Source organism: Poecilia reticulata, linkage group LG5 (assembly GCF_000633615.1).
Source record: "Poecilia reticulata strain Guanapo linkage group LG5, Guppy_female_1.0+MT, whole genome shotgun sequence".
NCBI classification, from domain to species: Eukaryota; Metazoa; Chordata; class Actinopteri; order Cyprinodontiformes; family Poeciliidae; genus Poecilia; species Poecilia reticulata.
In genome coordinates this window covers 25829391-25855845 of record NC_024335.1, presented here as the reverse complement: position 1 = coordinate 25855845, position 26455 = coordinate 25829391, and the positions used below count along the sequence as shown (strand labels likewise).

General features: G+C 43.8%; 2 protein-coding genes across 9 annotated transcripts in view; one reads left to right on the top strand and one right to left on the bottom strand.

The window, feature by feature from the left end:
- Positions 1 to 269: 269 nt before the first annotated feature.
- LOC103465347 (probable E3 ubiquitin-protein ligase bre1) lies at positions 270 to 5221 on the top strand. Of its 2 annotated transcripts, none has more exons than XM_008410080.2 (7): positions 270 to 663; positions 928 to 1014; positions 2618 to 2816; positions 2989 to 3179; positions 3262 to 4449; positions 4536 to 4753; positions 4844 to 5221. In XM_008410080.2, exons 2-7 carry the CDS (start codon positions 949 to 951, stop codon positions 4911 to 4913), a joined length of 1932 nt encoding a protein of 643 aa, XP_008408302.1. In that variant the 5' UTR covers positions 270 to 663; positions 928 to 948; the 3' UTR covers positions 4914 to 5221. The 2 variants fall into 2 exon arrangements, with proteins under 2 accessions (XP_008408302.1, XP_008408301.1); XM_008410079.2 differs by having other exon boundaries at positions 271 to 663; positions 907 to 1014.
- A 6591-nt stretch (positions 5222 to 11812) lies between these two features.
- The window catches only part of LOC103465345 (low-density lipoprotein receptor-related protein 1-like), a 109798-nt gene continuing 95155 nt past the window's right edge, over positions 11813 to 26455 (bottom strand). For 2 of the 7 annotated variants that reach the window (XM_008410074.2, XM_008410077.2), the window contains 35 exons: positions 26133 to 26316; positions 25974 to 26059; positions 25770 to 25889; positions 25428 to 25615; positions 24446 to 24651; positions 24131 to 24319; positions 23906 to 24054; positions 23721 to 23814; positions 23502 to 23618; positions 23299 to 23418; positions 22111 to 22233; positions 21894 to 22019; positions 21687 to 21803; positions 21027 to 21133; positions 20788 to 20920; positions 20145 to 20267; positions 19915 to 20037; positions 19067 to 19207; positions 18845 to 18985; positions 18634 to 18753; positions 18129 to 18394; positions 17849 to 18030; positions 17664 to 17770; positions 17462 to 17578; positions 16564 to 16740; positions 15703 to 15843; positions 15447 to 15623; positions 15210 to 15371; positions 14780 to 14963; positions 14073 to 14180; positions 13919 to 13992; positions 13646 to 13739; positions 13471 to 13509; positions 12795 to 12939; positions 11813 to 12282 (listed from right to left, as the gene is read on the bottom strand). In XM_008410074.2, coding sequence (XP_008408296.1) covers positions 12142 to 12282; positions 12795 to 12939; positions 13471 to 13509; positions 13646 to 13739; positions 13919 to 13992; positions 14073 to 14180; positions 14780 to 14963; positions 15210 to 15371; positions 15447 to 15623; positions 15703 to 15843; positions 16564 to 16740; positions 17462 to 17578; positions 17664 to 17770; positions 17849 to 18030; positions 18129 to 18394; positions 18634 to 18753; positions 18845 to 18985; positions 19067 to 19207; positions 19915 to 20037; positions 20145 to 20267; positions 20788 to 20920; positions 21027 to 21133; positions 21687 to 21803; positions 21894 to 22019; positions 22111 to 22233; positions 23299 to 23418; positions 23502 to 23618; positions 23721 to 23814; positions 23906 to 24054; positions 24131 to 24319; positions 24446 to 24651; positions 25428 to 25615; positions 25770 to 25889; positions 25974 to 26059; positions 26133 to 26316 — 4821 coding nt within the window. In that variant the 3' untranslated portion in view covers positions 11813 to 12141. The remainder of the gene's footprint in view (positions 12283 to 12794; positions 12940 to 13470; positions 13510 to 13645; positions 13740 to 13918; positions 13993 to 14072; positions 14181 to 14779; positions 14964 to 15209; positions 15372 to 15446; positions 15624 to 15702; positions 15844 to 16563; positions 16741 to 17461; positions 17579 to 17663; positions 17771 to 17848; positions 18031 to 18128; positions 18395 to 18633; positions 18754 to 18844; positions 18986 to 19066; positions 19208 to 19914; positions 20038 to 20144; positions 20268 to 20787; positions 20921 to 21026; positions 21134 to 21686; positions 21804 to 21893; positions 22020 to 22110; positions 22234 to 23298; positions 23419 to 23501; positions 23619 to 23720; positions 23815 to 23905; positions 24055 to 24130; positions 24320 to 24445; positions 24652 to 25427; positions 25616 to 25769; positions 25890 to 25973; positions 26060 to 26132; positions 26317 to 26455) is intronic. The other 5 variants (XM_008410075.2, XM_017304762.1, XM_008410076.2 and 2 more) reach the window with 3 other exon arrangements.

The window sequence follows — 26455 nt, the reverse complement described above, 5'->3', positions numbered from 1 at the left end:
TTTGTAATGTATTATTTGTTTTAGAGATAAAGGTAGACTATACCTTTAAGAGTCATAAGGAAAATGAGTCACAAGACCCGGTTTATACAATTTCTTTATTTACATACATGATAAAGAAGTTAACTATTTTCAGTCGCTGTCATACAAACATGTTTGAATTTCTTGAGCAAAGTGTGGACACAGCTGGGTAACTCCAAAAGTTGCTACACTCAGTTTAAAAAAGAAGCTGTAACACAGAATCGCCCCATCTACTGGTATACTGGTTGTTTCAGACTGCTGTCCTCGCGAGAATTCCCACGAGAATTTGATGTTCTGCTCTGAGTTGATTTTAGTTCTGAAAAAACGTCTCTGTGACTCTCAGCAGGCGAAGTTGTTATGTGTTAAGTCGTGAAACAAAACCCAGTTTGTGAACGGGTTAGTTAATATCCTATTAATATTTGAGACAAGGTATTTCTGCCCGTTGCTGCGACAATATTGCATCTATCACTGTAAAAACAGCAGCCTAATTAGACTGTTGTCATGAGATGAATATTGACAAGTTACTTAAATGTCGCTTCTTGGGCACGGAATATTTGCGCAGTCTTTGGTGTGACGCGGCTTCTGACATGCAGCTGCTTTCACTTTCATTTACAAGGAAGTGTCGTTGGCAGCGAACAGGCGAAGGTAAGCGCGTCACAACATTTAATTGGTGTTTATTTGATGTTTTAACGCTTAAACTGAGACTCCTCAGAAAATAACATCGAGTTAAAGCATGTGCTAATAAAATTTTAACACAAACGTAAAAAAAAATGTTTCAGTTCAGGTTTGCATTTATAATCGAAAACCCGTCAGCCTTTTTTTTCGCCTGCGTAGTTTGCTTTTGCCTGAACAAGTTTGTGACTTGAGCTAAATTTCTATCATTTAAAGGTTCACTTTGTTTTCAACAAGAAAGACAGAAAGATCATCAAAATGGCGAGTAACCAAGAGGAACCCATGGACTATGACGACCAGGGTCAGTCAGCCAACCAAGCTCAGGTTCGTTGTATTTAATCTGCCTGGTTGAAAATTGTGACCTCTTCTCAACGATATTATATATTTTTTATTTGTATTTATTCTTATTTTATTTATAATTTAATTTAATTCATACATTATCAAGCCGTACAAATAGCCGAAGCTCGCAGGTTTGCTTTCGTTTTAGGATATTGCTCCTGTTCATAAAATAAAACTCGCACTGTAACTATTTAGACTTATTAACATATTTAGAGAAAATGCCAAGCAATGTTTTGTGATTATCCTTTGTTTTGATATAATCTGTGTAACAGCTAAAGAAACTTGGAACTGTGAGAACAAATGTCAAGGTTTTGTTTTCAGGCTGGAGGTTTGCATTGAGGCAAAGTCCATAAAGTTTATAAGCAGTAAATGGGTGGAGACGGATACACTCACTTGCTAATGCAGAGATCAAAGTTTAGGAGCCACAGAAACAATAAAATACACACGATATCCACACCAGAGATCGAGAAATTAGTTGATTACAATTTATTTATAGAGGACTTCTCGTACTGATAATTATAACAAAGGACTTTACTGAGAATAAAAGCAAAGTTACAAGCATGAAAACAATCAGAACAGATTCAATAAAATCATAATTACTCAAGCAAGCCTGCACATTGTAAGAGAAAATATCTAATTGTGATACTGTTGTTAAATTGCAATAATGTAATTATTGTAAGCTAACTCTAACCCATATTTTTCTGACACTTATGTCTTTACAATCACACAATGTCCCCACCATTTTCTGTGAACTTTAGCATCTCGGCCACTAATATAAACATCCAGTGAGAGCATTAAATGCTACTAGAATCCATCCAGCCAAATATGATCAGTATTCAAATATGACATACAACCAAATATTGCATCCAATCAGTCCTGTGAATTGTCCAGCTCTATCACACAATTTGAATAAAATGTCATCTAAAATGTAAAATTGTGAAAATGTAATTCTAATTTGCAGTAAGAAAACTCCAGATATGTAAAACATTAAAATTCATAACTAACAATATTATGGCTTTTAAATAAATACAGACAAATTTAAAATCATATTTTATTGCTGATGAAATCCAAAAAAGTAAAAGCTATCTGATTCATTTAAATTTAATTGCTGAAAAATATAAATATTCTGCCTGCTTTTTAGAAAACATGGAAATATTATGAGCAGTTCTTGTGTTCATACAGTGTCCATATGTTGTATGAACTGTAACAGTACAATGTTAGATTGTACAACTGGGCAGGGAGTTAAGATTTTATATTTAGGTTTGTAGTAATCTTCTGGAAATATTTACATTTTGAAGCGACCCAACTAGATTTCTGATCTGAATCTGATGGAGAATCTGTGAAGAGAGGTAAAGATTAGTGTGATGGCAAAGAGACCTTCCATTTGGAGCTCATTACCACAGATAAATAATATAAGTATCAGTATGGTGGAAAAAGATGGTCAGAATTTATAAGGATTTGATTGATGAAATGCCAGTAAACATTTCTCATTGATTATTAGGAAGGGTGTAAACCATTTTTACCCAATAGTAAAAAATACATAAGTGAAAAGCTCTAGTGAATCTTTTGGTCTTTTTTTTTCTTGCAGGCTCCTATGGATCCTCCAACAGATCAAGAAAAAGTCCTACTGACTGTCTCGTTGAAGTGGTTGGATAAAACCAAAAAGAAGGCAGATCTACAAAAATCCCTCCAGACTTGGTTCAATAAATTCAAAACTAAAATAGACTGCACAGTTAAAGTGGTCTTACCAGATGGACGAGCTGTGATTGTGGTTTCACCTCCTCCAGGTATAGAACTGTATTTTCATATACAGCATGTGACAGACTCACCAATTTCCTGTTAATCTAACTCCAATAAAAGGAAAACTTTATTTTGAACAACCTGATATGCCACAATGATGGCTTTGCAAACTATTGACAACTAAATTTATTTTGCTTTTTTTGTTTGTTTATTTTAAAGGCCTCACAGAGATTCAGAAGCTGAGTGGTAAAAATCTTCACACAAAAGATAAGAAAGAATTTGTCACCATTCTGTCTGTAATGGTGGGAGAACCAAAGCAGGATCCACAAACAGCAAACGATGCTTCAGTGACTCCGACTCCTCCAGCTGTTTCAGTAAACACCAAAGATGCTGATTCTGAGCCGCCAGCTGTACGAACTCTAAACACTGATGCATACATTATAAAATATATCATGTTTGTTCTTTAATGGTGGAATTTTGCTTTTTATCCAGGATAAAGCACATGTTGACGGTCAGAAGAAACCAGTTTCTACACCAGGAGACCCTCCTGCTGAGAATCAAACGATGGATGAAAGTTGTGTTCTGTCAGTGAATCAATTCTTGTATGTGAGCCACATCTTCAAGGAGAAGCTGCAGCGCATACAGGATGAGAATGAAGTTGAAATCAGGCCAGAGGTCACTGTGAAATTTGAATCCAAGCGTAAAGATGGAAAACCAAATGAAGCAAAGACAAAGTTCACAGATGTTGTCCAGGAATGCTTGGCTGATTTCAATGGTTCAGTTTTTTCTCTGAGTTCTGCAGAGCCAGATCAGTTGAACAGAGCGTTGAAAGTCATCATGAACAAGGAAAACAAACTTTTAGCCAACATATCCTCTGAGGAAATGACAGTTTTTGGACCAAGTGGACAACGGATGGTTCTTGATTCAATGTTAAAAACATCACATAAAACCAGCAGTGGTTATGAAGAGTATGATCGTCAGTCTTCGACTCCAAACTTCAATAGTGATCTCCTGGTGAAAATCAACATGACAATCAAAGATGATCTTGCTGATAAAGGTCTGACCATAGATAAGGACCAGTGGAAAAGCCTGAAGTCGTCTTATGATAATCACCTTACAGTGATCAAAGATAAGTTCAATGTGGATTTTAAAGAATCCAGCATCAGGGACGGCAAAGTTAATGTCCAACCATCATATAAAGGACATGGAGGAAACCCAGCAATGGAGAGCCATGCTGTCAGAGCTCTGCTGCGTCTGTACCAAAAGATTAGAGTGTCATCCAGGCCAATTCCTCCACCTTATCGTGCCACTAGGCTCAGTGGTTCTGAAGAGGCGTCCAATGGAGCTGGAGTTAATGATAATTCAACACAAAACAATAAAAAATCAGCAGCAGAGGGTGCAACAGGGGACAACAAAGATGACACATGTTCAATTTGTTTGTCTGATTTTACCAATAAGAAGCAGCTGAATTGTAAACATGCATTTTGTGAGGAGTGCCTGAAAAATGCATTGAAACACAGTGGACCCATCTGTCCAATTTGTAAGGATGTTTTTGGTGAGATGAAAGGAAACCAACCTGATGGAACAATGAGTTGGAGTACAAATCCCTACCCTTTACCTGGATTCCCAAAATGTGGCCATATATGCATCACCTATCACATTCCAAGTGGAAAACAGAAGGTAATGTCTAAGAACGTATATCTGTAATTTGACATTTGGTTTAAGACAGCTACCATTATCCTGAATTTTTTCTTTCTACCTGGCAGGAAAATCATCCCAAGCCTGGCCAACACCATGGAGGAGCTATCAGAACTGCATATCTTCCTGACAACACAGAGGGAAATGAAGTTCTTCTACTACTGAAAAAAGCTTTTGACCAGAAGCTGATTTTCACTGTTGGAGCTTCGAGGACAACTGGGGCGGATAACATGGTGACCTGGAATGACATCCACCACAAGACGTCCATGACAGGAGGACCAGAGTGGTACGGTTCCCTAATTTAACACCTTTGTATTCACTGTGCTTCAGCTTTTGGTTTCATGTATTAAACCTTCTATGTTTTCTGCTTTCATAGTTATGGATATCCTGATGAGAACTACCTGAGCAGAGTCAAGGAGGAGCTGAAGGCCAAGGGCATCCAGTGAAGTTTTTCTTTTACATTAAGTGAAACTTTAATTCAAAAATCTGACTAATTGAATTTCCACATTTTGTTCCATCATGTTAGATGTTTTATAATAAATAAAACTTAATGGTTACTTTGAAGTTCACTGAAAGCTGAAGACTTTACCTATCAAAACAAAACTAAACAAATCATCCTTTTGAAAGATTTACCTACTTGTTTATTTTTTTCTTTAGATTTATTATGTGAATCACAGTGTAATTTGCATATAACTAATCAAATGTAATATGATTATTGGGTTGGGTCTTTCAAAAATAAATGAATACATTTATATTCAACAGAATTTGCTTTATTTATTTAAAACAATTAACATGGTTCAACCTGAGAACTTTGTAAATGGTGTGAAAATGTTGATGGGTATGTTGCATTTTTGTGTGATTTTTACTATGGAAGCCAATAAACAAGACATGTAAGAAGATCAAAAACCAGTTTCAGCAGATCGAAGAATAGCTAGAATGGCAAAAACAGTGGTGTAATAATATATGTGAAGCTGACCTAGCAGCAAGAAAACCATTCGATGTCTGAAACAAAAAAGAAAATGACTGGGCTGAAATCATTAAATAAATTAAAACTCACCCATAAGAGCGGAACATATTTGCTCCAGACCAACATGCTTCATGTTATAGAGGGGTCAGACCAATTCCTGGACCTTGATGTGATAGAAAACATGTTGGGTGATATGAAACATGCCATTTCTGAGGCCAAGTTAAGACATGCAGGAAATGTGGACTGATCCAGTCTGCTTACAGGTACCAGATGGTGGTCAAGTCCGTGTGACACATAAAGCAGTTTTCAGAACCAGTGTGAGTGCAATTAGTTATTAATTTGATAATTCACAGGAAAGCATTTCTAAATTTAAACAGTCTGCATCCAAAAAATCAAAGACCTCATTTATAAACACTAATATTAATATAATATTCGTTGGCGCCGCGTGAGTGGCAGCGTGTTACAGCAGCTCTTGCTCTCTGTGAGCTTTTTTCTCTTATTTTTCCTCTTTTTTATAGCGCTTTCTAATTCTAAGTACATTTCATATTGTCCTTTCACCATGAACATTAAACTTGCGAAGTTTGTAGTATTTTTTTTGTTTTTCTCGCGAGTTCGGTCCCAGCGAGCAGCGTGCAGGAACTCTTTGCTTACACCAGGGAGCAGCTGTTAGCATCCCCAGCGAGTTGAGGAGGAAGCGACGGGGGACTCGCGCGGGGGTACAGCGCCGTGCGAGAAGGAGACGCTACAAACCCGTTTTTTCCTCTGTCATCATGGGAAACGTGAGATCTCTTCCAAATAAGGTGGATGAGTTATCGGTGCTGACCCGACACGAGAGGGAATTCCGTGAGTGTAGCGTCATGCTGTTTACGGAGACATGGCTAACTCCGCTAACTACGGACACGCTCGTCTCTGGAGCGGCTTTCATCTCATACGGGCGGACAGGACAGCGGAGAGTGGTAAGAGGAAAGGCGGAGGACTGGCAATATTTGTGAATAATAGATGGTGCAATTCTGGGCACATCACCATTAAAGAGAAAATCTGCTGTAAAGACATTGAACAGTTAGCCGTTAGTATGATACCTTACTACCTACCACGGGAATTCTCGCATGCTATCGTGATAGCTGCGTACCTCTCCCCCATCTGCTAATGTTGACGCTGCCTGTGATATCCTACACTCAGCTGTGAGCAGGATCCAGAGCCAGCACCCACAGGCCCTCCTTCTGATCTCGGGGGATTTCAACCATTCTTCTCCATCCTCAACGCTGTCTATCTTCACCCAGTATGTCACCTGACACACCAGAGAAACTAAAATATTGGATCCGTTTTATGCCAATACCAAGGAGGCATATAACTCATTACCCCTTCCTCCCCTGGGAAGATCTGATCACAACGTAGTTCATCTTTTGTCTGTGTACAAACCACTTGTACACAGAGAACCAGCCGTCATCCGCACAGTGAAGAAATGGAGTGCAGAGACTGAGGAGGCTTTGAAAGACTGTTTCAGCACAACTTTGTGGGAGGAAATGTGCAATCCTTATGGGGAAGATATTGATGGACTCGCACATTTCACAACGGATTACGTCAATTTCTGTGTGGAGAACACCGTACCCACAAAGACTGTTCGGTGTTTCTCCAACAACAAACCCTGGATTAATCCTGATATAAAGGCCCTCTTGAAGGAGAACAAGAGGGCTTTTAGGTCAGGAAACAAAGAGGAGATGAAAGCTGTGCAGAGAGAGCTGAGGAGAAAGATCCGAGAGGGCAAGGAGAGCTACAGAGAGAAAATGGAGGTCCAGCTGCAACAGAATAATGTCAGCGGAGTCTGGAACAGCCTTAAAGCTATTTCTGGCCACAAGAAGCCCGACTCCCACGATTGTGGGGAGCAGAAGTGGGTGAATGAACTCAATCTATTCTTCAATAGGTTTGATCACTCTCCTGCTCCCCCCACTACTCAGGCACCACTGCTGACACCTTCCTGTCTGGAAAGACCGTCACGCTTTCCTCTCCCCTCTCCCACACTCATCCCCCTTCCTCTCCATACACAACTGCCTCCAAACATCTCTTATGCTGACAAGCATTCCAGCACAACCACCCCACCCCTCCAATCCAGCCTGGCATTCACAGCACTTAAGGTGAGAAGTGAGCTCAGGAAGATAAAGACCAGGAAGGCTGCAGGTCCAGATGACATCAGCTCAAGGCTTCTCAAGAGCTGTGCAGATGAGTTGTGTGATGTGACCGAGTACATCTTTAATCTCAGCTTGAGGTTAGGGAAAGTCCCACAGCTGTGGAAGATATCCTGCGTGGTACCAGTGCCAAAGACCCCACACCCACAAGACCTCAACAGCTACAGGCCGGTTGCATTGACATCTCACCTGATGAAGACCTTGGAGAGACTGCTTCTTGCCCACCTCCGCCCCTTGGTGAGTCCATTTATGTACCCACTTCAGTTTGCCTACCAACCTGGCATTGGAGTGGAGGATGCCATCATTCACCTTCTACACAGCTCTCTTTCTCACCTGGAGAATACTGGGAGCACAGTGAGAATCATGTTTTTTGATTTCTCAAGTGCTTTTAACACCATCCAACCCATGATACTGAAGGACAAGCTGGAGTACACGGGTCTGGACCACTACCTCATCGCCTGGATCCTGGATAACCTCACAAAACGGCCACAGTATGCGAGGACCCAAGGCTGTCAGTCAGACATGGTTGCCTGTAGCACGGGGGCTCCACAAGGAACAGTCCTTGGCCCCTTCCTCTTCACCCTCTACACTGCTGACTTCCGGTACATTTCCGGTAAAGTTCTCGGATGACTCTGCTATCGTCGGTCTCTTCAAGGATGGTGATGATGAGGAGTACAGAGAACTGACTCAGAACTTTGTGGAATGGTGCCAGAGGAACTGTCTGCAGATCAACACAGGTAAAACAAGAGAACTCGTGGTGGACTTCCACAGGTCCAAACACTCTCCTTCTGTGCCAGTGAACATTCAGGGAATGGACATTGAAATCGTGAGGTCCTACAAGTACCTGGGAGTTCACCTTAACAACAAGCTGGACTGGACTGACCACACAGCTGCCCTCTACAAGAAAGGACTGAGCAGACTACATCTCCTGAGGAGACTCCGGTCCTTCGGTGTGCATGGGGCTCTTCTCAGGACCTTTTTTGATGCTGTGGTGGCATCAGCCATCTTCTACGGAGTGGTCTGTTGGGACAGCAGCATCTCCACTGCTGACAGAAAGAGACTGAACAAGATCCTCAGGAAATCCAGCTCTGTCCTGGGGTGTCATGTTGACCCAGTGGAGATGGTGGCAGACAGGAGGACTAAGCCCAAAACTTTTTCTGTTTAGAGCCTAACATGCATTTTAAAAGAAAGCGCTTAATCATATATTACAGCCTCTACACATCTACAGGTCCTTCTCAAAAAATTAGCATATTGTGATAAAGTTAATTATTTTCCATAATGATAAAAATTAAACTGTCACATATTTTAGATTCATTGCACACCAACTGAAATATTTCAGGTCTTTTACTGTTTTAATACTGATGATTTTGGCACACAGCTCATGAAAACCCAAAATCCCTGTCTCAAAAAAATTAGCATATCATGAAAAGGTTCTCTGAACGAGCAGTAAACCTAATTATCTGAATCAACAAAGTAACTCTAAACACCTGCAAAAGATTCCTGAGGCTTTTAAAAACTCCCAGCCTGGTTCATTACTCAAAACCGCAATCATGGGTAAGACTGCCGACCTAACTGCTGTCCAGATGGCCATCATTAATGCCCTCAAGCAAGAGGGTAAGACACAGAAAGACATTTCTGAATGAATAGGCTGTTCCCAGAGTGCTGTATCAAGGCACCTCAGTGGGAAGAAAAAAGTGTGGCAGAAAACGCTGCACAACAAGAAGAGGTGACCGAACCCTGAGGAAGATTGTGGAGAAGGGCTGATTCCAGACCTTGGGGGACCTGCGGAAGCAGTGGACTGAGTCTGAAGTAGAAACATCCAGAGCCACCGTGCACAAGCGTGTGCAGGAAATGGGCTACAGGTGCCGCATTCCCCAGGTCAAAGGTCAAGCCACTTTTGAACTAGAAACGGCGGCAGAAGYGCCTGACCTGGGCTACAGAGATGCAGCACTGGACTGTTGCTCAGTGGTCCAAAGTACTTTTTTCGGATGAAAGCAAATTTTGCATGTCATTCTGAAATCAAGGTGCCAGAGTCTGGAGGAAGACTGGGGAGAAGGAAATGCCAAAAGGCCAGAAGTCCAGTGTCCAGTACCCACAGTCAGTGATGGTCTGGGGAGCCATGTCAGCTGCTGGTGTTGGTCCACTGTGTTTTATCAAGGGCAGGGTCAATGCACCAGCTATCAGGAGATTTTGGAGCACTTCATACTTCCATCTGCTGAAAAGCTTTATGGAGATGAAGATTTCATTTCTCAGCATGACCTGCCACCTGCTCACAGTGCCAAAACCACTGGTATTACTGACCATGGTATTACTGTGCTCAATTGACCTGCCAACTCTCCTGACCTGAACCCCATAGAGAATCTGTGGGATATTGTGAAGAGAAAGTTGAGAGACCAAGACCCAAAACTCTGGATGAGCTTAAGGCCATCGAAGCATCCTGGGCTCCATAACACCTCAGCAGAGCCACAGGCTGATTGCCTCCATGCCGCATTGAAGGCTGCAGAAGGATTCCTGACCAAGTATTGAGTGCATAACTGAACATAATTATTTGAAGTTTGACTTTTTTGGTATTAAAACACTTTTCTTTTATTGGTCGGATGAAATATGCTAATTTTTTTATACGGAATTTTGGTTTTCATGAGCTGTATGCCAAAATCATCAGTATTAAAACAATAAAAGACCTGAAATATTTCAGTTGGTGTGCAATGTATCTAAAATATATGCGTTTAATTTTTAGCATTACATTATGGAAAATAATTAACTTTATCACAATATGCCAATTTTTTGAAAAGGACCTGTATGTAAAGCCTGAAAAGTGTTTTATCATCATGATATGCTAACAGAAATCAATATCCAGCCAGGAATTATCTTACCCATTTGCCCCATTGACCTCCTTCACTTTTGTTACAGGATGTAAACAAACACACTCACACTCGCCTGTTGTCTGTACAATTTTAAAAATTTTATTTATGACAATATCTCGTTATTTAGTTTGTAAAGTACTCCAGCAAAAATGAAACATTGGTCTCTTCAGAACGTCAGAGCTTCCATGCATGGCGTACTATATAAAAGCTATGAGTCATTTCTGATTGAAAAGTAACAAAAATGACTAATCCAAAAGAAACGTCTTGGAAACGCACGTGTGATTCTGCAAAAGTGTTCTTTAGGTAAAATGATTGTACTTCTCTGGATTTCGAGACAAAAACAGACACTAAACAGCGCAAAAAATAACACTGGACAGGTAAGCAAAGCGCAACTCGTCACATTGGAGACTTGTGTCAACTCATCCGAGAGTCAAGATATGGCTGACGCGTTTCTGACAGAAGCAGCATTTCGGGGACAGAGGCCGAGCGTAAGGACCAGACCGGCAGCGTTAGCAGCAGCAGGGCACAGAGGAGAGAGTAAAGAGAGAACTGCTGAGGACAGGATAAACATAATGCACTTCAGACGCCAGAGAGCTGCGAACGTACAGACTTTGATTCGCGAAAGGCAAACAGACAACGTTTATTCACAGAGCCAGACGGGCGTTTTCTGGCCTTTACAAAGAAATACACGGGGAAATGAAAAGACAAGCAAAAAGCTCCAACCCTTCCTGTTCACCCAGAGGAAGACCTTTGTAACATAGAGCTAAATAGTGCAGATATGACACCTAACTGTACATCAGACTTTTCGTATCTGCAAATCAATCAACCACCATAGCATCTGTAATCTCCCTGTACGGACACATGCAACGTCATCGTCCTGCAGTCGCACACAAAAGAGAAGCTCCACTTTCTTTACAGCTTACGGTAAAAAAAAAAAAAAAAAGCCTGCAGTACCTTAAAAGTGTGTGCGGTTCTGTGCAAGGAAGACAACACAATCATTGTATGAACATTGTTCTCTGGAGGGGGAAAAAAACGAATGAGGAAAATACTGTAGCTGACGTCTGGTTCAGACATTTTACATGTGCTATACACAAACTTTCTGACGCCGTCCTGCCAGGACGACGTTACGTAGCGGTTCAGAGAAACGTCCAATTCTCACCCTTTTCTCGCTCAAAGTCAACACAAACAACAAGCAGTTGGCACTGGTTGAAATGGAACATTATGTTTTCTCATCTATACAATTCATACAAAAATAAAAAAATTAAAATTGCCCCAATGGTAGCATCTTTTCTTCCGATTTTCCTCTTTCCATTTCGCTGTTTTTCTGTATGTTTTTTTTTTCTTCTTACTCACAGAGGTAGTGGCTATTTAGGTAAAGGGTGAGGGACAAAGTGTAAATTAAAAATCTCTCATAGAAAATGCTATTTTGTTGTCTTACTTTTGACCAGAGGAATCTCTAAAGAACAAAATATAATACTGCAATCACATACAAAAGTAGTCCTTCATTTTGTACATTTTATACAGTGTTCACACTTAAGCGATTTTCTCTCACACTTCTTATTGATTTTTTTTTTTTTTTTGTAGTTTAGTTTTTTTCTTTCTTTAAAAGGCAAGAAGAATGGTGTGTTTTGGAGTAGTTATGATGAAGGTGACGGACAGTCTATGCCAGGGGGTCCACCAGGGGCTCCTCGTCTCCACGCGATAGCAGCTCCTTCTTCTCGTCTGTGCTGGCCAGGGAGTTGCGGCTGTTGTGAGCGCCCATGTACAGGGTGGCGTACACAGGGTTGGTGAAGTTGGTGGGCTGAGAAGAAATGAGACGGGAAAAAAATCCCAGTTAGCAAATACAGTCGCCATCTACTGCCCTGCAGGATTATCCATGCACTTTGAACTTTTTCCCCCATTTCATTATGTTTCAGCCCCAAACCTCAATTTTTTTCCCCCCCCATGTTCCATAGGGGGCTCCGTACTTTCCATCTCATCTGATTGAGCTTGACCCTTTTTTTTTTTTTTTTTTGAGAGAGAGAGAGCGATGGACAAAAACGTCCATCTGTAAATGTCCAAAGCTGGAGGAGAAATACCCAAGACCTCCAGCGAAAGGACACTCTATAAAGTCTTCAAAGTAGCTTCATGCCACACTTTAAAGATTTTTAAAGACTTTTTTTTTTACGCTTCAATATGTGACTCTTTGTGTTGGTCTGTCACAAAATCCCCCAAAAATAAAATTTATGGCTGAAATGTAACCGTTCAAACAAATTCAAGGGCTATGAACACTTTGGAAAGACAACATATTCAGGACTGAATGTTTGAATCTACCTTGTCTGGGTCCAGAGTGAAATCTGCATCCAGGAGCTCCCCGGCATCATCGTCCGGCTCGCCCTCGTAGATCTTGTACGCGGGGTTTCCGATCTCGACGTTCATGGCCCCGTTGGTCATCCTTTGGTGCTGGAAGCCCTTCGCCCTAAACATCAAATTCACAGTCAGACTTTAGGCTTCCTGACGTGACTTCATTTGAGCCTGATCACTGCAAGCAGGGAAATGTCCACCACAACAAAGACACAAACACAAATCAGCAGCACTGATGTAGCGAAGGCCCAGACCTGGATATTAAGCTCTATATTTTACTACAAATTTATCTCAAGTTAGTCTGTCTTCACAGAATCTCCTACCTCTTATTATGAAAAAAACAATGCCACAATACAAACCACACCACAGTACAGTACAGCACAATGATGGACAAGAACATCAAAGCTCTAGATCCACGATACAGGCAGATCTATTTCATGTTTTCTTTTTTTTCAATAGATCTGCTCTGAGGAAGCTGATCCTGTCGGCTCAGAAACTCCAGTAAAAAAAATGGCACAAACATCGACCACAGCACCCAACACTGCGCAGCGACCAAAACGCAAAACGTATGATTAGGGAGAGGAGAGAGAATCAGAGTGCAGAACAGAGAAATGCAAAGTACGGAGGAACGCCTGGCAACCATTACCGCGAGCGCTTGGAGCCGGTTTTTCCGGGCCGGCTAGACCTGAGGAGCGAAAGAGATTAGAGAGAGGAGAGTAAAAGTGAAATTAACTAAAAAAATATATAAACAAAAAAGGGACAGAAAGGGAGAAAGAGAGTACAAAAGGATAGAGGGATTGGGTTGTCGGGGTGTTACGGACCCTCTCATTCTTTTCCTGTACCACAACAAGGCCCCTGCGGCGAGGAGAACCAGCAGCAGCAGGATGAACACCGTGACCACAATGGAGGCTGTGCCTGCAAACACACACACACACACACACACACACACACACACACACACACACACACACACACACACACACACACACACACACACACACACACACACACACACACACAAATGTAAAACAAAAAACACACAGCCAATCTGATCATGATTTCAATTTTCATGCCGATTTCAAGCAGCAACTTACGTCCACCTGAACCGGTGCTTTCTGTGATGTTGGCCACGGACTCACAGCGATGCCCTGACCAGCCAGCAGAGCATCTGCACAAGAGCAAAGGTTTTCATTATCCCACTGCGACGGCAGAGTGAAGACAACAAACCCAACACACAGTCCTCCTTACCTGCACTCTGGAAGGAGGCTGATGGGATTTATAGAGCACTGGCCGTTGGCACAGTACTCGTTGGGGTCACATGTGTAACAGCTGGGCTGGTTTCTGCCATTCGGGCAGCTACGGCCGACAGAAAAGAACCGAAGGAGAGGTTAATGTTATCCACGATACGAGGAACGCTGCGGCCGCTTTTGTTGGTGTTGAAAAGAATCACAGATTTAAAAAATATATATTTACTGGGTGCAGAAAGAAAATCTGTATTTGTAAATAAATATTTTTTTAATCAAAATCATGTAAAATTGAACTTCTGGTTGTTCTGGTGAACCTGGTTATCATTATCTTGGTGAAAGACCCAATGAAATTATTTTAGAGGTTCAATGTTTCTGACGGCTTGTAGTTTTATGGTTGTAATGGGGTCTTGGTGCCACTATTTGCTAAAGCTCTCTAGCATTTGGCTTCAGAGATTTTCCCCCTTCTCCAGTCTTCTCTTCAGTTATTTAAACTTCTTAACATACGTTAGAGGCGGACACGTCTGAGCAAGTAACTATTCTGCTGAAGGCGTTTCCTGACTCATGATGATCATGATCACATTCCTGATCATGTGGGGTAAACATGTCTAATAGCCACTATGTTACTAAAATAAAAGATACATTTATTTAAGGGAGGTTTATTTTCTTTTTTCACCGAGTGTGACAATGAACACGAAGTCTGTGTCTTACCGACAAGTGAAATCCCCCGTAGTGACGAAGCCATCCTTGGGGATGCACTCGCCGTCCCGACAGTAGTGACACCTGTCGATCTCGCAGGCGGCGCCGATGTACTGCGGCCGGCAGCGGCACGACTTGGCGCCGCTCTCACTCTGCAGGCAGGTACCGCCGTTCAGACAGTGGCCTTCGCAGCTTCCTGCTCAAACACAGGGACACATGTAACACTTAATGAACGCGCTGAAGAAACGCACGGCACAAATGGCACTAAAAATAAGATCCAACGATGCTTTTATTAGATTTTGTACGGCAGCTAAAAATGAGGTCTCTGCTCTCTTATAGTCCATCTCTGGTGCTAAAAATCACGTGTTTTCACCTGCTTGACAATGAATAATAACTCAAGGTATTGCTTTCTGCCTCAACAGTAAACGATGGGAACACTCACTGTATTGGCACTGGTCGCCCAGGAAGTCAGCAGGGCAGCGACAGGTGGGCTGATTCCCAGCACTGACGGTGCAGTTGCCTCCATTCTTGCAGTAATTCTTGCATGTGTGCAGGTTGCAGGTGGGTCCTGTGAATCCTGTCGGGCACCTGCAGGTAGGCGAGCCTGTGGGAGCGCAGACGTGTTGGACGACGAGCAAGAAAGGGTCTCGAGAAGCCACGTCTTAAACTCGTACGTTACCTGTGACGTACGAGGGCGTGCATGTGCCTCCGTTCCTGCAGTAGTCCTTGCACTGGTCGATCTCGCATCGGTCGCCTCTGTAGTTCGGCTGGCAGCGACACTTTGGCTGCTTGTGGGCGTTCAGGATGCAGCTCCCGCCGTTCATGCACTGGATGTTGCAGGGACCGCTGGGGGGAGCTGCGTGTGACAAAAGCTCAGAGTCACGCGAGAGCGCTCACAGCGTCTTCTCCTCATGTTGCTTTCGCCGCCCACGTACAGAGAGGAGACAGCGTTGGAGTGGGCAGCTCCACGCAGGTGCCGTTGTCCAAGGTGCGCCCGTTGGGACACGTGCAGACCGGACCGCTGGGGCTGAGCAGACAGAGCCATTCACACTTCTTCCTGTCACAGGGATTGTTCACTGGAAGGAGGAGAAGGAGAGAGGGAGTGCTGAAAAGCTGTCAACACAGAGATTGTAGTTCCTCTGAGAACCACTAGAGGGAGTCATTGTGACCGTGAGGTTTAGAGAGGATGTCTGTTGGTCTTTTCAACAGTTTCAGAAACCAGAATAAAATTGGATTTATGAAAAATATGGCATTTAATTTAATGTAAAATCACTGCATGGTGATGGATGCAAAAATTGAAAAAGAACATTTTAAACGGTTCACTAAAAACACTTGAAATGCTGTTATTAGGACAACTAGAAGACAGTTATAAATGTCCAAGGTTCTCAGAGACACCAATGTGACCTCAAAGGTGTTTTGATTATTGTTTTCATGACGTCAAGTACTCTGATGTTTTTATAGCTGAAAATCAAAAGTGTGTGGAGTGTCATCCCATTGCAAGTTTCAATAAAATGATTCAGTTTGTTGTGCTGCTGTCTTTTTCAAACCAACACGTTTTATTCTGAGAGGCAAATGCTGCCACCAACACCAAGTTATTTGTCCCAAACTGTGAAGCAGATTTTTTCAAGTATTAGATGAACAAATCTAGTCAACAGTTTTTGTTTTTTTTTAAACGCGAGAACCATTTTAGGAAAAGTCATAATTGAGACGTTGGTGGTTCCAGTGTTCAGTAAACACGAGTTGTTGTTCACTTTAAGCTCGTCGTTCTGTTTGTTCCATTTCCTGCCTTCACTCACCATCGGGCTGCTTGTATCTGTGGTGCAGCACCAGGTCCGTGGCGTGGTTCACGCCATTCGCCAGGTTCTCCACAGGTCCTCTCCCAAACTTGTTCACTCTAAACACAGAGTTGTTCATGTAGGTGACGCCGTAGATGTGGTCCTCAAAGACGTCGATGCTGAATGGATGTCGGAGCTCTGCAGGAGAAACAAAGACACAGAAATGACAGGAGCTGAGTCCTGGACTAATAAAACGTGTATAAGGGGTCAAACTCAAGGCCTGAGGGCCAAATGTGGCCCACCTTAGCTTTTCATGTGGCCCTCTAGTCTACAGAGGGATACAATAATATACCCTTCAAGGCAAAAGTTGCATGTTTCAAGATTTCATCAATCAAATCAAACCGGTTTTAATCCGTTTACTGCTAAATTACTATCAGTCCCTCCAGTTTTTTGTGATTTCACACAAAATCATGCAATCATGCAAAATCAACACATCTCATACTTTTATGTATGCAAATTTTTTATAGAAATTGTCAAAAACACCGGGTTTAAATGATGCCAACTCCCCCCTGCAGGTGGCAGTATTTTTTGTTTCTACTACAGTGCTGTCTCAGCCTTACTTGGTGCCAGGTTACATATACAGTCTGTGATCGACGTGGAGAGTTACAGTCACACGAAAGTATAGATATTGCAAAATTCCTTGGAAATATCTCTAAAGAATGGATTTTCATTGCAAAGGAAACAAAAGTCGCGAAACAAAATCCTGGAGGGATTGATGAGTGTGAAAAGATGCTGACAACTTTTATTACTATCAGATCAGTTTCTTCATGGGTTTGATCAACACATTCTGCCATTTTTTCCATTCAACCCATGACGTGCATTCATGATCTTGATGCGGTGTCTCTGACAGCCACTCAACTGTTTTGTGCGTTTACAGCCACCACCACGTCGCTGCCGTCCAGCCTCACGCTGCAGATCAGGGAAAGTTTGGCGTCGGCCCAGTACAGACGCTCGTTGAAGTAGTCAACCGCCAAACCTGGGAAAACAGCATCAGGAAGGTTTAACGGCGACCTGGTTATGTTCACCAGACGATCGGGGAGAACTGCGTGTCGGTGTTTCACCAGTTGGCCACTGGATGTTTTCTTCAACCAGAGTCTCTCTCATGGTTCCGTCCATAGCCGCCGTTTCTATCTTGGGATGGTTGCCCCAGTCGGCCCAGTACATTTTCCTAAAGAGTAAGATGTAAAACATTCATCTATTGCACTAATCTTCCTCCAGATCACCGTTTCAAATGTCTGCCACTGACCCTCTCTGGGGGTCAACCACAATAGCATGAGGCTCGTCAATCATGCCAGAGATCAGGGTCTTGTGGTGGCGTCCGCCGCTCATCTGCGCCACCTCGATGACGTCTCTGCCGGAGTCGGTCCAGTACAGGTTCCCCGCCACCCAGTCCACAGCAATGCCTCGGGGCATCTTCAGCCCTGGAATCTAATCAGAACCAGCATGGATACACATATTTCATATTAGCTCGTCCAATTCTCTGGCAGGACCGCGCGCGACGCGAGTGAGAACGAAAGCGCCAGCACCTCGAAGTTGATGACCCGGGAATCGGTCTGCCGTCTGTTCCGGTTGCTGTTTTGAGAGGAGGATGAGGATGGCAGGTCGAAGTAAGAAATGCGCCCTATGTGCCAGTTGGTCCAGTAAAGGCGATTGGTCTTCACATGCAGGTCCATGGCGTCGATGCGCACGCTGGCGTCGCCCTGGAAGGTCAGCTCGTAGCGCCAGTTTGGCACAGAGGCGTCCAGGCTGCGGATTTCATTGTCGTCCCCGAGATAAAGCACATGTCCTTGAGCTGGACGGGAACGAAAGATAGAAAACGGGCGTTAGAGAGCTGCGAGAAAAAGCCTGTTAAAGGGTTAGTAGGAGAGTAAGACTGTAACGACATCTTGGATACGTCACTTTCCCTATTTGAGAAAGAAAAGAAGAATTAAAGCTCACGCAGCACTGCCCTCTGGTGATCAGCAGGGATAAAATAGAGCCAACATTTTTTATGACATTCTGATTTATTGAAATGCGCTTGTCATGTCTTACCATCAGCCTTGCAGGTGTTATTTATTTTGCTGAAATACTTGTGGCAGCTGCACTTGTGGGAGCCTTTGGTGTTGTTGCAGATGTGGGAACAAACTCCAAACTGCTTGCACTCGTTCTTATCTGTGAAACACCCGAAGGCCGTCGCGCCTGCGTTAGCCGGAACCCAAAGAGTCGAGAGGGAAACACCGAAGCGATTCTCGGACATCCTTACCCTGGCACCTGTTCTGTCCGCTGGACTGGAAGCCGGGTTTGCAGGAGCAGAAGGAGACGGTGCCGTTGATCACACAGTGCGCTTCGTCTCCGTCTCCGCACATGGTCACGTTGCTGCGGCATTCGTTCAGCGTCGTGTCTGCTGCGGATCAAACGGGCCGCATACAGTCAAGCGCTGCTGATGTCTATCAGCGGCCATCAGACAAGTGAGGCTGCAGCGCACCTTTCTTTTCACAGCTCATTTCGTCTGAGCCGTAATCCTCGCAGTCGTTGAAGTGGTTGCAGAGCAGATCGGTGCTGATGCAGCGACCGTTGGAGCACTGGAACTGGTTCTTCTGGCATACTGGCTTCAACGGATGTGTTGCTAGAAATAAATAAATAAATAAATAAATAAATAAATAAATAAATAAATAAATAAAGGGCCCAAATAAGTTTTCTCCAGCTCACGGGAATTAAAACCAAAATCAAAATAATTGATGAAGCTTCTGGCTTAAATGATCCCTTATTTATTTTGGTTTTATTTCAAGGATCGAATTGCTCTGATGATCTTTGAAAGTGGTTCCTGATCAGCAGATTTTCTTTAACTTTTTTTTTGCTCCCCAGCTGCTTTAATTACCCATTTGGTACTGAGAGTATACTCTGCATGGTGTGTGCAAAAGAAGTGGATAATAGGAGGGACAAGGCCTAAAATACTATCTACAGCAACAACAGTATATTCCATTTTTATTTCTTTTTCTTTCAGCCAAGAAGTATTTGGAAATCATCTTCTTGGCATTAAAAGCTCATATTCTGCCTTCTTTTTCATAGATTCAGCTAAATTAATGAAGTTAAATTGTGTCTTTGTGTTAAAATTCCAACAGGTTGTCTGTTATGGTTTAGCCTTTTTATGCCTGAATAAAATGGTGAAAATGGTCCGACATTGAAAGGAAACACTGATCAAGGCACATCTTAAAGACAGACTGCTCCGCTGGAAGCAAAACAATTTAAATTAGGCACGAATCTAAACTCTTGTTCTCTGACGTTTTTTATTATTGATGCGGCAGGAAAAAAAAACAAACAGAATAAACTCACGGCAGTTGAGCTCGTCACTGTTGTCCCCGCAGTTGTTCACGCCGTCGCAGCGCTTTGACACCGGCACACACACCCGGTCGTTATGGCAACGAAACTGCCTCGTGGGTGGGCACAGGAATTTAACTGGTGGACCGACAGAGCGGAGGATCAGGAGAAAGAAAAAACATAAACCAATCCCGCAGACAGGAGGAGGACAAAGAGGCCGAAAGGTGAAACGCGGCAAATCTCACCGCACTCTGCTGGGTTCTCATCAGAGTTGTCTCCGCAGTCGTCCTCGCCGTCACACATCCAGTTAAGAGGCTTACACAGCGTGTTGTTGCACTGGAATTCATCGTGGAAGCAGTGTTTGTCCACTGAGACGCCGCAGCGAGAGAGAGAGAGGACAGACATACAGTATTCAGACCACTGCCGTTACAAACCGATACTCCATTGTACTTTAATGGGATTTTAAGTGAAGGCACACAAAAAATAGCACATCAAAAATGTTCGCTAACCTCTGAGACCTTAACAGGACAGCAGAATTTGTACTGAGTTTAAATCTGAGTTTATTTACAAAATAAGTAACTTCTCAAGGGATTTAGTTGCAATGGATATTTTTGGGAGTGTCAAACTGAAGGGGGTAAAAACATTTTTTATACTTGCAACATCTTTTCTTAGATTTTCATTTGCAAAAATTTGAGTTTTTTTCACCCCCATTATCTTCACAATTATACACAGTTTTAAGAGGAGATAAGAAGAAGGTTTGTGGTTGTAATGTGACAGATCAGAGGAACGTTAAGGCAACATAATGATTCTGCACGGCGCTTCATGTCACCAGCTGAACGCGTGGACATGTCTTAGTCTCCTTGAGGAGGCAACCAGCGACGTGCTCACCAGGACTGTCGCAGTTCTCCTCATCGCTGCCTTCTATGCAGTCGACATCGGAATCGCAGCGCCAGCGGATGGGAATGCAGTGACCGCTTTGGCACTGGAACTGATCACTGTCGCACCACACTTCACAGCCATCCTGAAGCACAGTCAGAGTGTTGTCATTTTTAGCTCTTCTCTACTGTGACAGATTTTAAAAAGTTGAAAGAAGGAAAAAAAAAAAGTAAATAAAAATCGAGCGATACCTCGTCTGACCCGTCGGCACAGTCATGGTCCCCATCGCACTTCCAGCGGCCAGCAATGCAGCGGCCATTTGTGCAGGCAAACTCGCTCTCTGAACACTTTCGAGGCACTGAGGGCGGAGAGAAAAGAGGCTTTGAAGAGTATGAAAGGATGATTAGGGGAGCATAAAGAGCAGAGGGAGTCAGTCAGGAAAAGGCTTAAGGAGAGGATAACTAGAGATGTTCAGAACAGAACAGGAGCAAGGACTTGTCACGTAAAATAAGGCATTTTAATTGCATTATAGGGATGGTATCAGTGGACGAAGAAAGGAGAAAAAGGATTGCAGAAAAGATCACAAAAGCTGGAGGAGAAAAAAAAAAAAGCAAGACCGGGAGTTTGAAGGTTGAGGTTGATCTGAAACAGCGACAGCACCTACCTCTGGCTCACAGCGACAGGCCAGTGTGAAATGCAAAACAGACATGAGATGATGTGAGATGTGCACAGAGCCGACCAACTGACCAGAAATCAGTCGAGGAGCTACAGCAGACAGAAAGTGAGGAGCGACACATTTCTTACCGCCTCCGTTTTCCTTCCGACAGCAAAAGCTCATGCAGGGTTACAAACGAGCTGGTTTGCGTTCGCACAGTGAGCTGTGCTTCTTCAGTTTTATTAGCAGAACCTACCGCACTTCTCCTCGTCCGAGTTGTCCCCGCAGTCGTTGTCGTAGTCGCACTGCCAGCGGCCGGGCACGCAGCGGTTGTTCTTGCAGCGGAACTGGTAAGGTTCACACGTTCTCTCGTCTGCGCACAAACAGGAAGGGTCAGGCTCTGCAGAGCGACGTCAAACACACTTCCTGCCTCTGGGGGCGGAGAGGCAGAGCCGTTCCTCACCGCACTCGTCCTTGGGCTCGTCGGAGGCGTCGCTGCAGTCCGCCTCGGCGTCGCACTTCCAGAGCGCCGGGATGCAGCGGCCCGAGTCCTTGCAGCGGAACTCGTCCACGCCGCACGTCATCTGAGCTGCGGTGCGGAGGAGGACGCGAGCACTTCAACAGACTCGCTTCGAGAAGCAGGCATGTTACCACGGTTTTATTTTAAAGGCTCATCTTACTGCAGTTGGCGGGCTCATCAGATCCGTCCACGCAGTCATTGTCCCGGTCGCAGACCCAGACCCTCGGGATGCAGCGCTTACTCATGGCACACTGGAACTGGTTGGGAGCACATGTGACCTCCGCTGCAACAGGAAGGGACACATTTGAGTTATTGTAGCAATACTCCATTAGAACAAACTGTTATGTAGTATATTTTAAAAACAACATGGTTTTCTTTCATTTTGAGACAAAATAACTGAGGATTTAATCTAATCCCCTTTACGGTAACGTAACACCTTATGACATGTAGAGATGTGCGATACTGCATATTTGCGCAAAAATTGTCATTTGAGAGAAAATGGAAACAACATTTAGAAACTACAATACCAAAACAAAACAAGAGGGAACCAAACACTAACATATTGATCTTACCACGCTATTATCAATTCATTGCTGATAACTTGGCATTGATATTATCTACATTTTGGATTGATTCACCAATCTCTAATGACAGCAGTCGTTCAAATTTCCCCCCCAAAAAGTTTCACAAGGTTGGAGAACTCAGAGAATCTTTCACAACTTCTCCTTCCACCAGGTTCGTGGACCGATCATCTCCAAAGTTTGAGTCAGGACTCCAATGAGTGACCTGAATCAATATGTGAGGCCAAGCGATTCTTCAAAAACATTGGTGGTATAGCATATTCATGCTGCGTCCTTGAAGCTGATTCAGCATCTGCTGTTATAATACGACCATTTAATTGACATGGTAGTAAATTTATTAGTTGGTCTCTTTTTAGGTCAGACGCTGAAAAGTTTAGGCATCGCCGTTTTCTTTTCTGCTTCCCTTCACAGGTTTCCTTGAAGATTTAGCTCTGGAAACCGAAATAGTGATTGAAAAATATAGATTTCTTTTGCTGCTTTGGCCATAATGTTTAGATCATCATGTTGCTGAAAGAACCAGTGATGACTCCTTTTCGTTTTACCATCAAAGGCCACCAGATTTAAATTTAAAATGTCCTGATATTTCAAGTTCCTATCCCCTAACGAGGTCCTTGAAGAGTTTAGTGAGAAACAGGCTATCTGTGGCTAATGGTTATCAGGAAGACTCTAACATATTGTGGGATAATGCTGCAACAGAAACAGTGAAAACTGTAAAACTGACCGCCGTCACGAAGCGCCGAAACTAACAAACATCAGAGACGACTTACGGCAGTCCTTTTCATCCTCTCCGTCGCCGCAGTTGTCCTGGCCGTTGCAGCGGAAGATTCCTGGGATGCAGCGGTTGGGGTGGGTGCACTTGAACTGACTCGGCAGGCACACGTGAATGTCTGAGAAAGTGAAGTCCATGAAGAACGAGTGGCGCACGGGAAAAAGCGTAAAGAAGCCATTATGCGTGTGTGAGTGTTTCTACCGCAGTTGGCTTCGTCAGAGCTGTCCTGACAGTCGTTGTCTCCGTCACAGATGTAGGCAGGGTTGATGCAGATGCCGGTGCCACACTGGAACTGACCCGGCTTGCACTTAAACTCAGCTGTAGGGGATCCCAGGCACAGCATGTCGTTACAACACGGTATTCCTAAAATGCCAACAAGAAAACCGACAGAAATCGACCAGAGTCTGGCTAATCGCTTACGGCAGTCTGCGGGCTCATCTGAGCGATCCCCACAGTCGTCCTCCGTGTCGCACTTCCACCAAAATGGGATGCACTTGTCATTTTTGCAGACAAACTAAAAGAGCAGATGATAAACATTCTTTTTTTATTTATTTTTTTCTAAAGAGGAAAACAAGCCGTTCAGCGACGCCTCTGCACAAGCTCACCTGGCTCGCCGTGCAGTTGGACAGACAGCGTTTGCCGTCTGCGGCCAGGTAAAAGTTGGTGGGGCAGGCACACTTGTAGCCCCCGCCAGGCGAGAGCAAACACAGGTTACTGCAGCCGCCGTTGTTTATCTGACACGGATGGCCGGCCACTGGTGAGGACAGAAGAGAACGTAAACGGCGAGTGTGAAATCGGACAGAGACGTCAGAGCGGGGAGAGGCGCGTACCGTCAGGCTGGCGGTACGGGTGGAATACGTGGATGTCCATCGGTCTGTGCAGGGTGCTGATCAGCATCGTCTTGTTGGTCCCCTGTGTCTTGTGAGCTCTGTTGATAGATTTAGTTTCCCAGTCTGTCCAGTAGATGTACTCCTCAAACAGAGTCATGGCAAAGATATGAGGAATATCCTGAGAGAGAACTGCAGGAGCGCACACACACACAAACACACACACATGAACACACAGGACAAGTGAAGCGGAGTAAAAAAAAAAAAACAATAAAAAATGTAGCTTTAAAAATGTGTTTTTAATTATCTGTGCGTTACCGGTGTGTCTGCTGGCTCCGTCCATGCTGGCGAACGCGATGTAGTCCTCTCGAGCGTCCGCCCAGTAGATGCGGTCGTTGATGAAGTCCAGGGCTAAGCCGTTAGGCCAGGTGATTTTATCCTTAATGATGACACTCCGGTTGGTGCCGTCCATCCCGATCCTCCCAATGTGAGGGTTGTCGCCCCAGTCAGACCAGTACAAGTACCTGTCAGGGAGTAATATTACTGCTATTGTTCAGGCTAAAGTGTTCATGCCATTAAAACATATCACTTTTTGTCAAAAACACTTTAATGTGTTTTATTGGGATTTTAAAGGAAAACAAAAAAGTAGTGAGGGTAATGATATATTTAATGTTTCATACAACAATTCAGTTTTGAATTGCCAATTCTAACATAATGCATTCTTTAATCTGAATCATTTTATTGTGGGACTTGGTTCTTAGGCCCGTTGTCCTACTGGAAGGTGAACTTCCTCTAACTGTTTATTTGTTGCAGGGTTTTCCAGCATTTATATGTGCAGCTCCGGAAAAAATTAAGAGACCATTTAAAATTATCAGTTTCTCTAATTTTACTTTTCATAGGTAAATGTTTGAGTAAAATGAGCGTCGTTTTTTTATTCTATGAACTACTGACTACATGTCTCTGAACTTCCAAGCAACAATTTATTATTTATTTGCAGAAAATGAGAAACGGTCAAAACAGCAAAAACAATGCTGTGCTTTCAGACCTCAAATAATGCAAAGAAAAGACGTTCATAATCATTTAGGGACAACAAAACTAATGTTTTAACTCAGAAAGAGTTCAGAAATCAATATTTGGTGGAGCACTGTTTAGATATGACAAAACTGTTTTTCACATTTTGCCTGGTGAAACAAAAGGTTTCACCGCCTAACTTTTGCACTGCATGCCCACGTGTCCACTTTAAACAACATCGACATCACAGTGGAGATGCAGGACTCGTCTGGTTCCTGATCGCTCTCACCCGTAGCGAACGTCCACGGCGATGGCACGTGGCTCCCTCAGGCCGCTATTGACCAAAACTGTCCGGTACGCTCCGTTCAGCTTTGACACCTCTATAGTGTCCCGTCCCTTATCACACCAGTACAGGTTTCCTCCGACCCAGTCCACCGCCAGACCGTCAGGATTGTTGAGCAGCGTGCGGTGAAGAACCTGACAGAAGGACAAGAAGCTGTCTGTATGTAACATGGATGGGTCTAATTATTTCTAACATCCTCATCCTCAGGCGTGAGGATGAGGATGTTAAGCAGGCCGGCAGCTTTAATTATCCTCTTATCGTTCAAAGGCAAGACGCTGCAACACCGACCTGAACGTTGCTGCCGTTGATGTGCATCCGTCGGATCATGCTGCCCTGCGTGTTGACATCTGTCCAATAAATCATCTGCTGCCGATAGTCGAAGTCCAGAGCCACGGCGTTGTTTAAGCCCTGACAGCAGCAGAGAAGCCGGATTAGTTTTACGACACGATAAACGTCTGCAGCGTAATCATCCAAATGACGCATGGGGCTCACCTGTTTGAGCAGGGTGTAGTTGGAGCCGTCCAAGTTGAGCTTCCTCAGGTAATAGCGGTTGGCAAAGATGAGGAACGGCTCCTCGTCTGCAAGGTTGAGAGCACGCATGAGGGGATTTGCCTGAAACACGTGACTGTCATTCAACTGTCGCTTTCTTACCAGAAACAGATTTGCATATCGTTGGGTTCTCCGGACTGAGCTGGAAGCCCTCCACACACAGACAGTGGTAGCTGCCATGGGTGTTGATGCAGCGCTGGGTGCAGGGGTAAGAGGTCACGCATTCGTCTATGTCCACGCACGTCTTCCTGTCGTCTTTGAGACGGAAACCTGGGTGGCAGCGGCACTGTGAGGGAGAAAAGGAAGGAGCTGGTCAAAAAACAGCAAACATGGATACAAATGTTTCCTGTCAAACATTTAGAAGAGAAAATACAATTTATAAACATACTATGAATTTAGAGCAGCTATTTATTTAAGGGAGGGAG

Excerpts from the sequence above, each read along its gene's own strand:
- LOC103465347 (XM_008410080.2), top strand. The coding sequence starts at position 949 with ATGGCGAGTAACCAAGAGGAACCCATGGACTATGACGACCAGGGTCAG. Across the intron at positions 1,015-2,617 it reads AGTCAGCCAACCAAGCTCAG|GCTCCTATGGATCCTCCAAC; the intron begins GTTCGTTGTATT and ends TTTTTCTTGCAG. Across the intron at positions 4,754-4,843 it reads ATGACAGGAGGACCAGAGTG|TTATGGATATCCTGATGAGA; the intron begins GTACGGTTCCCT and ends CTGCTTTCATAG.